Here is a 10245-nt window from a genome sequence, read left to right as displayed (position 1 = left end):
ACTCATACTTTCCGGATACCTAATCCCACCTTTATAATCACCCATTTACGCAGTGGCGTTTGATGTAATCAAAGTACCCTTCCGGCATAAGTGATTTACATGATCTCATGGTCGAAAGGACTAGGTAACTATGTATCGAAAGCTTATAGCAAATGAACTTAATGATGTGATCTTATGCTACGCTTAATTGGGTGTGTTCATTACATCATTCACATAGTGACATAACCTTGTTATTAATAACATCCAATGTTCATGATCACGAAACTATGATCATATATTAATCAACAAGCTAGTTATACAAGAGGCTTACTAGGGACTTCTTGTTGTTTACATAACACACATGTATCAATGTTTCGGTTAATACAATTATAGCATGGTATATAAACATTTATCATAAACACAAAGATATATAATAACCAATTTATTATTGCCTCTGGGGCATATTTCCAACAATCAGAGGGTGGGATCGCTCCGCGCCGAACGTACCGGGATCAATGCCCCCCACTGGTCCCGGCCCGTGTCAAAACCGGAACTGTTGCTCCCAGAGGTGCTGGATAAAAGGTCTGTTCTCTACTAGTGCCTCCAAGGATTGGTGTCAACGCCCCTCCTCCAACACCTCAGATTCCTATCACAAAACGAGCAGTGAGCCACTTCATCAGTGTAGGAACATGATTGAATTCATTTATGAACAGGGTTCAATTGGTTTGTAGTTTACCAGATCGGACTGGTATGCGAAGCCTGCTGATGATACGCTGTTGGAACGTGGTGAGTTGTGTGGCGAGTCTGAAAACTCCTCAACCAAACCTGCATCGTGTACTGAACCTGGCTCGTCTCTGCAGATCCACTCATGTGCCATCTCAAGGTTGGTAACGACGTCTGATATGGCCAGCCGGTCCTTCACATCCAACTTCACACAGCATCGTGCCGTCCATGCCACACGCTTCAGCGCCTGCAGCTGCCATGGGGTTGGCTCCGGCACAGGTCGCCTGTCCAGAAAATCCGGTACGATGGATACATGTCGCCTGTCTAGAAAATCCGTTAGGATGTGAAGACCTCCAAATTTCCTCTCTTGGGAAACTGCCTTTTCTCCTGTCAGAACCTCGAGCATCACCACGCCCAAGCTGTACACGTCAATCATAGGACTCAGATGACCACGGGCCATGTACTCGGGGGCCATGTACCCGACTGTGCCTACAACCTCGGAGACATTCACCGCCGTGTCCCATGCGACTGACGAGCCAAAGTCCGACAAATGCGGCACCCAATTGGCATCGAAAAGGATGTTAGCCGACTTGGTATCACGGTGGATGATCGGTGGCCTGGCATGGGAGTGCAGGTGCTCCACGGCCCGCGACACGCCGAGGAGCACATTGATGCGCATCGCCCATGACAAAGTCACCGGCGACAGCTCAGATATGCCGTGGTCACAGTGCAGGTGGTCGAAGAGCGTGCCGTTCTGCATGTACTCATATACGATCAACCTCTCCGGCTCTTCCGGCTCCTTTCTCCGCCTTGTTAGCAGGCCCTTTTTCTTCTTTTGCGTAGTGTCTTGTAGGAGCTTGTCCTTGCTCACAGTCACACATGACCCAAGTAGGCGGATGATGTGTTTGTGTGGGAGACGTGATAGGATGTCGAGCTCCGTCTGGAACTCCTCCTGTAAATTGCTTGAGCCATAGTTCTCCCGAAAAGTGTTTGTGTAGAACTCCTCCTTTAAATTCCTCGACTGCAAATTCTTCATGCGCTTCACAGCCACCTCTTGCCCATCGTGAAGCCTGCCACGGTACACCGTTCCAAAGCCGCCTTCACCGATAATGGTGTCAAGGGAGAAGTTATTGGTGGCAGCCATTATCTCTGCGAACGTGAATTCCTGGATTCCGGGTGTAATTATCTCCTGACCAAGCTTTGTAGATTTCTGAAAAAGAGAAAGCAAATGAGCATTCAATGAGCACATACCGGAGCATGCATGTCAATATCTGAGTCATCTGCGAGGAGCAATTTGTATTGAAGGTAACTACCTGCAGCTGGGATGACTGTGGAAGTTGAGACGGTTCAGCACTCGTGGAGTCATCTTGAACAAGGACCTTGTAGATTTGTTCAAGGCGGCGTGTTATGCCAATGTGGCTGATCACAGGGAAGATGATGAGGTAGAACTCGATCTTCCTCTGCACCTCCCTGAAACTCTCGGCCTGCCTGCCGGCCATGACCAACTGGTAGGCCGCGCTGCGCCCCTGGCAGGATACGACAAGCTCGTGGGCGTCCCGAAGCGTGTCGCCCAGCCCGGCCAGCTGTTGCGCCGCCTCGGGGTCCTGCACGTGCGGCAGCAGCTGCGCGATCATGAGGACCCGACGCGCGAGCTGCTCGCACTCTTTTCGGTTCTGCCGGGCTGTCAGCGCAGCCTGCATGATCATAGAGATAAGCCCGCCGACATCTGCGCCAACCAGCTGCGCTACGGTCGCCGCCTGACCCAGCCCAGTCCACAGAGCCATTGCAGCTGCCTCTACCTATGGTGGCGAAGGACGGAAAAAGTTTGAGGTTGGGTGAATTCTAAAGCATAGAAAAATTGATGCAAAATATCAAAGTTGCTTAGACACGTTAACACCTTATATGATCCTTTGTACAATGTTATTAGCAATGTATTCAGATAGAAATAGAACCAACATACCGATAATGAATTTTCAGTATCGTCTAGAAGTCCCGAGCAATGGAAAAAAAAATGTTATACCCAATTGTCAAATTCACAATTCACAAATTCATCAAATCAAACTGTGTGGTCTACCCAAATGCAAAAATTTGACGAAAATGTTCCCTACTCCCCCCTCCCCTTTGCTGTGCAAAGTTTGCTACTACCATTTTTCCCTTCCCAGTCCATCGATACCAAGAGCTTCGCCACTGACTACCTGGACACAAGGTCGAGACCTGAAAGAATGGCGGCTCCCAATATATTGCCGTGAAACTTGTGCAGCGGAGCTGTGCAAGGCCGCACGCACGGCACACGCGGACATACACACGCTTGCGGTACACACATCAAAATTCGGCTCTGCCTCCGCACGCGGCTCCTTACTTACCCTCAGATATTCGCCACCGCCGAGCCCCCAAAATTCGCCGGGTCTCCGCGCCCCGAAATCCGGCGGCCAGCCTCGCCCCTAAACACCGGCCCCTACCGGAGCAGCCGCGACACAGAATATGCGAGAAGAGAGAGGGCGGAAGAGAGCTAGGAGATGGGAGGCTGACCTCTGCCTCTGCCACCGCCGACGTCCTCGTTCGGCAGTGGCCACCACGTACAAGTGGCTGTGTGGTCTTGGTTTGCCGCGTGAGGATGGTTTCCACGAAGCTCCTCGTGGAACACTGCTGCTGACTTCCGCGCGGTCTCCCATCTGTGTACTGTGCTGAGTCTCTTCTCTCACGCGGCCCTTCTTTTCTCCCATCAGCCATTGCTTTCAAGTTCCACTACTGCACTACCACTGGTGGAAAAAAGGGCTTTGGTCGTGGTTGGCAACTACCATTAGTCGCGGTGGCCCAACCGCGACCAAAGCAGCGCGACTAAAGGCCCCCCCCTTTAGTCGCGGTTCCTTACGAACCGCGACTAAAGGCCCGTCCACGTGGGCCGCAGGCGGCGCTGGCGGAGGACCTTTAGTCGCGGTTCTTCTGGCCAACCGCGACTAAAGGCCTCCGCAGGGTTTAGGGTTTTAGCCCCCCTCCCCCTAAATCTGGTTTCTTTTTAATTTGTATTGTTTTATTTCTTTTGGGTTTTAATTTTGAAGGAGTTTCACATATTCTACGGTACTGTATACATACATGCATATGAATGTACAATTTCAAACAAATTTGAAATTAGAACCAAAAGGAATTCAAGAGGAATATACAATATATATTCAATATCGGATGACCATATACAATATATATTCAATATCGGATGACCATATACAATTTTGAACAAGTTAGTTACAAATTCTGGTGCATATAAAGTTCTACGTCATCGTAATAGTGTTCTCCTCTAGGATCGATGACTTCCCTCGCCAACCATCCAGCTAGTTCCTCTTGAAGTGGTCGGAAGCGAGCTTCTGGACTAAGCGTCTTCCGGAGGTTATTCCTCAGGATGTTGTTCTCACACGTCTGGTCCCGCTCATTGCAGTATCTCCGGATCCTCTCACAAACATAGTATCCACATAGATTGGTCCCCGGTGGCTGAATATCCCTACTGTCGGCACTACCATTTTAAAATGTAGCTCCTTTTTGAATTCACCGACCTTGGTATCTACGAACCGTCTCCAAACCCTACGAGGCAAAGAAAATTAAATAAACAAGAGAGTTATTAATCAGTTACTTGATATTAGGAAATGATGAACGAAATAGGCCGATCGATATAGAGCGCAAATGAATGAAAATAATTACTTTTGCATCATTTTTCTCATGTCGCCCCAAAGCGCCGGATCCATATTCAGAGAGTCGTGGACGAGAACTGAGGAGGTCTGAACTTTAATTACCATAAGAATCCAGTGGAACCTGCGGACACGATACATGCACAGTCATGCATAACTCATCGATTAGCCACATACCATGCATGGAGTAAACAAAAGAGAATGTGCTCAAGACAGAAACACTCACCCAAAATGGTAAGGAAATAGAATATCACTTTTCTCGTTGCTGTTTTCTAATAAACCGCCACAGGTCATCCTCCACGTCGGCGGGGTGGTGTTCTAACACATGTGAATTAACGATGTGTGGGTCAATGAACCCAACATCATGGATGTTCCTTATTCGCATTTCCCGCTTCTTCATTCTGCATAATAGCGTACACAACAAGATAGTTAGGACAGTGCAGGCAATGAACGAGATGGGGTAGAAATTAATAAATCACTTACAGAACGTAGCAACTGATGATAGATTTGTCGAGGTCGCGCAGATTGAACATCTTTAACAATTCACTCGTAGGAATTTGTACCCGGTAATGTTTGAAGTGATGCTCATATCTAACTTCCGCATAGATATACTCTTTGGCGTTTTTATGTTTTATGTAACCCTTGTACCAATTTAGCGAGACCTAGCATTTGTCGAGGTAGATCCCCTTCTGCGCAGGCTCGACGAGAGGGCCATTCTTCACATATGTAAATACTACGTCCTTCATTGGCGCCTCATCAAGGCCTAGCGATTGCACGAAGAGTGATACCTAACTCGGCCGCTTTTTCTACGGCACTCGTTACAGTCAATCCATGTGCTGCCGCAGCTGCTATGATATCGGGGGCATCCGGATCGGCGGCTTGCACTATGAGCGGGGCGATCGATTGTTTACTTTGTTCCCCGAGCTGGGCAACTTCTTTCCCCCTTTCTAATTTTGACTCGGCCTCGTCCTTCAAGGCTTTCTTCTCCGCCAACTCTTTCCTGTTCTTGAACGCGAGTGCTTGCCTACGAAGTTCACGTAAATAGTCGTCAGGCAGATTCTTCGCGGCTTGGGACGGTGTGTTCAAAAATGACTTAGCCCACCGCTTTTCCTTGTCGAGAATATACCGCTTGGGCTCGCCCTCTATTTTCTTCTTGACGCTCGCCTTCCATTTCTCTAAATCAGCAGCCGCGCCCGCCTCGACTTCCTCGGCACTACTTTCCCAAGGCCTCGTGGGGAGAGGCTTCAGTGATACCTCCGGTACCTTTGTTTTCTTAGGTACGTAAGGGTCCGGGTTAATAACCCAGGACTGCTTCTGCTTCTTCGCCGGAGGTGGATTGGGGGGCGGTACCGGTGTCTGATCACCCGCCGGACGAGGACTGGGGGGCGGCGTCGGCTGACGTGAATGAGGTGTATTAGGTGAAGCACCACCGCCACCGTCACCGCCACCGCCACCGTCACCGCCACCGCCACCGCCACCGTCACCGCCACCGCCACCACCACCACCGTACGGGGGTGGACTTGTTGGCGCCTCGCCTGGAAACTTGATAAATTTCTTCTGCCATAGAATGAACTGGCGCTTGACATCTCCAAGTCTTTTCACCCCTTCAGGTGTAGCAATGTCAATGTCCAGGTCCTCAAACCGTTGGACTATCTCCTCCACCGTCACACGAGCATAGCCATCTTGAATGGGGTTGTTGTGGTGGAGTGCTCCAGGTGGCAAAGCACTGCCGATGGCTACCTTCATGGACATGTTCCCGATAGGATAATACAGATGACATGCTTTCATCTCCTTTATATCGTCCACGGGGTAGCGAGGAGGCTCCGGTGCAGTAATTTCGACCACCAGAGGCTCCGGTGCAGTAATTTCTATCGTCGGTGCACCAGCCGGTGAGGCCTCCGTGGAAGCCACGCTGCTTCTTCTCCGCTGCTGGCTTCCGAGATCCATTGGATGATCTTCAGCATCTTGCGCCCGAGCTGCATCTCTTTCGGCGACTAGTACACTCACGGTTTTCTTCATCACATCCATTTCCGTTACCAACTTCGCCACAACATCTGCATCCCGATCCATCTTTCTCTTACGGCTTCTGTAACCGTACGGGTCATCGTTCCGGGGGAACCCTATTTTCCACGGAATGGGCCCCATGCCTCGTATACGTCCTCCGTGTTCAGGATTCCCGAGGGCTTTTGTCAGGGCGTCGTTCTCTCTGTTGAACCTGATCCTCCCCTCTTGAGCCTCCCTCATTGCCTCAATAAGCTTTTGGGTGGGTGTAATTATTTTGCCCTGATAAACACACTCCCCTGTCTCCGGGTTCAGCGATCCCCCATGCCCGTACCACCAGCTTTTGGCCCTTGGGTCCCATCCCTCCGTACCTGGACGGATTCCTCGCGCCCTCAGCTCGTTCTCCATCTTCTCCCACTTAGGCTGCCAAAAGCGATACCCTCCTGGCCCCATTTTATGATTGTACTCCTTCTTGGCCGCATTTTCCTTATTTTTTTTCGATAGTTCAAGGAACTGCTCCGATTTCTTTTGCTTCACAAAATCTGGCCAATCATGTTGCAGTTTCTCATATTGTCCTTTGAAATCCGGAGTCTTGCCCTGGTTGACAAAGTCATGGGCTAGATTTTGCTTGTATTTCCGGAATGCGTTGGCCATCCTAGAAAGAGCGAACTGTTTGACTAGCTTGCGCCTCTCCTTGTTTTCCGCAATCTTGTTACCCTCCTCATCGTATTTGCGGTATTCCGGAGGTAGAACGAAATGTTCCATAAGCTTGTTGAAGCAATCTTTTTTTTCTCTCTTATCGACAAAAGTGAAACCAACACGTGCCTTCTTTGGCTCATTCCACTCCTGGCGGGTGATCGAGACGTTGTCTCTAACAACGGCTCCGCATTGGCTGACAAACTTGGTGGCGTTCTTGCTGGGCTCCAGCGGCCTGCCGGTTGCTTCATCGACAACATCGATGGTGCATGTTTCTCCTGCTTTCATCGTCTTGGTTGCGCCACGCTTTGACGACGTACTCGATTTTTTCGACGATCCGGCCGAGGGCTAAAATAAGAAAGAGAGTCGCGCGCGTTAGTACACACACATTTATTCAAATCAGACGCTCAATATGTATATATATATATATACCTCGGCGCCGGAGGTGGTTGCTACTTCCAACTGAAGATCGTCGTTTATCGACGTTTCTTCGGCACCATCTTGCTGACGGCGCCCTTCATCTTCACCCTCAAGGTTCAGATAAGAAGAGATATCATCTTCTTCTTCTCCGGTCGGCACAAATGGAATATCGCCATTTATGATGCCGAACATATGGTCTTCAGCGTCCGGATCATAGTTGTCCAGAATCGGGTCAGCTCTATCGTCCGCCATATGTCAGTCCTGAAAACATGTAGTCAAAACAAATTAATTGTGTATATGCCAGCATTATCACATCTCTTCTACATATAAAGAGAGAGGGCGACGAGGGAGGCGAGAGGGGGGACGCAGTGACCGCGTGACCGAGAGACCGGTGGCGGTGGCGAAAGGGGGGACGCAGTGACCGCGCGCGTGACCGAGAGACCGGTGGCGGTGGCGAGAGGGGGGACGCAGTGACCGCGTGACCGAGAGACTGGTGGCGGTGGCGAGAGGGGGGACGCAGTGACCGCGTGACCGAGAGACCGGTGGCGGTGGCGAGAGGGGGGACGCAGTGACCGCGTGACCGGTGGCGGTGGCGAAAGGGGGGACGCAGTGACCGGTGGCGGTGACCGAGAGGGCGGTGGCGGTGACCGAGAGGGCGGTGGTGACGGCGCTAAGTAAAAATTTTCTTAAGTCAAAATTTTGATAAGTAAAATTTTTGTTAAGTAAAATTTTTGTTAAGTCAAGATTTTGTTAAGTATACAAAATTTTGTTAGTATACAAAATTTTAGGTAAATTTTTGTTAAGTATATAAAATTTTAGTTACAAATTTGTGTTAAGTATAAAATTTTAGTTACAAATTTGTGTTAAGTATAAAATTTTAGTTACAAATTATCAAGTTTTACTTTTTTTTGTTAATTTACCGTTTTTGTTAAACTAATTAACTAGTTAAAATTAAAAAGAAAAAAAAAACACAAAAAAGGGAAAAATAATCCGGCCCGGCCCTCTCTCTCTCTCCTTTTACGCGCGCGGCCGGCGCGTCTAGCGGGCGGCGTCTGGCGGGCGGCGTCGCGCGTGCGTGGCGGCGCGGCGCGTCTGGCGGGCGGCGGCAACGCGCGCCCTGGCGGGCGCGTCTGGCGGCGGCGGCGCGCGTCATCTGGCGGGCGGCGCGACAAAGGTACGGTAGGGGCGCGAAGCGCGCGGCGACATACGGATCGGCGGCGGCGACGAGGCGGCGGCGACGGCGTCTGCGGCGATGGCGAGTGCGGCGACGACGTCGATCCGCGGGCGGCGTCTGGCGTCTGGCGGCGGCGTCTGGGGTTCGGCGGAGAAGACGATGGCGCGCGGAGAAGACGATGAAGACGATGGCGGAGGCGACGGTTCGCGCGAGATATTTATAGCCCCCCCCCTTTAGTCGCGGTTGGGGAGGCGACCCGCGACTAAAGGGCACCCTTTAGTCGCGGTTGGCCAGGCCAACCGCGACTAAAGGCTTTTTTGCCGGGTTTTTTCGTTCCCGCGCGCAGAGGCCAACCGCGACTAAAGGGCTTTTTTCAAATTACTTTTCTTTTTCAAAATCATAAAATACAAATAATATATCAAAAAATTCACAAAAATAAAACTAATTCAATTCAAAATGTTAATAATACAAATAATATATCAAGAAATTCAGAAAAATAAAACAAATTCATTTCAAAATGTTAAAAATACAAATAATATACCAAAAAATTCAGAAAAATAAAACTAATTCAATTCAAAATTTTAAAAATACAAATAATATATCAAAAAATTCAGAAAAATAAAACTAATTCAATTCAAAATTTTAAAAATACAAATAATACATCAATAAATTCATAAAAATAAAACTAATTCAATTCAAAATCTTAAAAATACAAATAATATACCAAAAAATTCAGAAAAATAAAACTAATTCAATTCAAATTGTTGAAAATACAAATAATATACCAAAAAATTCAGAAAAATAAAACTAATTCAATTCAAATTCTTAAAAATACAAAAAATATATCAAATAAATCAGAAAAATAAAATAATTCAATTCAAATTCCTAAAAATACAAAAAATATATCAGAAAAATCAGAAAAATAAAACTAATTCAATTCAAATTCTTAAAAATACAAATAATATATCAAAAAATCAAAAAAATACTTCCCGCCACTTTCTTCCCGCCACTTTCTTCCCGCCTCTTTCTTCCCGCCACTTTCTTCCCGCCACTTTCTTCCCGCCTCTTTCTTCCCGCCACTTTCTTCCCGTCTCTTTCTTCCCGCCTCCTGTCTTCCCGCTCCCATTTTTCCCGCCATTTGTCACTACATATAGGTAGCCCGGCTTGGCCAGCATTATCACATCTCTACAATCTCTCATCACTCTCTCATGGCTTCCACCGCACCCACTCTAACCTACCAGCAGGTGGAGGAGCTTTGCGCCTCGAACTACCCTTGTCCACCGGGCTACCGCGTCCCTGCTGGCTGGAGCCTAAGCGCCGGCGGCGTGCCGGTCCCTCCCGTCCCTCAGGGTACTGCGCGCCGGGCGGCCATCACGAACCACTACTACCTCGACCTCACGCCGGAGCAGCGGATGAATCCCCGCTGGCATCCCGATAACCAGCATACTTGGGACGCCTTCTTCATCAATCGGCGTGAGAGGGCGCTCGCCAGGTATGAGGAGGACGGTCTGCCTCCTGGAAACTTCCACGAGGCCGGCCGTCGGCTATGGTGGTACGACCGGACTCTGCAGAGCG

General features: G+C 49.0%; 1 protein-coding gene across 2 annotated transcripts; it reads right to left on the bottom strand.

Annotated features, from left to right (window-relative positions):
• Positions 1–253: 253 nt before the first annotated feature.
• LOC127346103 (probable serine/threonine-protein kinase PBL28) lies at positions 254–3389 on the bottom strand. 2 transcript variants are annotated; one of them, XM_051372626.2, is made up of 4 exons: positions 3232–3389; positions 2016–2501; positions 716–1912; positions 254–625 (listed from the first exon to the last, which is right to left on the bottom strand). In XM_051372626.2, the coding sequence occupies exons 2-4, from the start codon at positions 2484–2486 to the stop codon at positions 596–598; spliced, it is 1698 nt and encodes a 565-aa protein (XP_051228586.1). In that variant the 5' UTR covers positions 2487–2501; positions 3232–3389; the 3' UTR covers positions 254–595. The 2 variants fall into 2 exon arrangements, with proteins under 2 accessions (XP_051228586.1, XP_051228585.1); XM_051372625.2 differs by having other exon boundaries at positions 3066–3350.
• Positions 3390–10245: the final 6856 nt, after the last annotated feature.

The sequence above is a fragment of the Lolium perenne genome, chromosome 3 (assembly GCF_019359855.2).
Source record: "Lolium perenne isolate Kyuss_39 chromosome 3, Kyuss_2.0, whole genome shotgun sequence".
Taxonomy (NCBI): domain Eukaryota; kingdom Viridiplantae; phylum Streptophyta; class Magnoliopsida; order Poales; family Poaceae; genus Lolium; species Lolium perenne.
The sequence above is the reverse complement of the archived record's forward strand: the minus strand, read 5'-3'. Positions and strand labels throughout refer to the sequence as shown.

Excerpts from the sequence above, each read along its gene's own strand:
- LOC127346103 (XM_051372626.2), bottom strand. The coding sequence starts at position 2,486 with ATGGCTCTGTGGACTGGGCTGGGTCAGGCGGCGACCGTAGCGCAGCTG. Across the intron at positions 1,913-2,015 it reads CACAGTCATCCCAGCTGCAG|AAATCTACAAAGCTTGGTCA; the intron begins GTAGTTACCTTC and ends TCTCTTTTTCAG. Across the intron at positions 626-715 it reads TCGCATACCAGTCCGATCTG|GAATCTGAGGTGTTGGAGGA; the intron begins GTAAACTACAAA and ends GTTTTGTGATAG.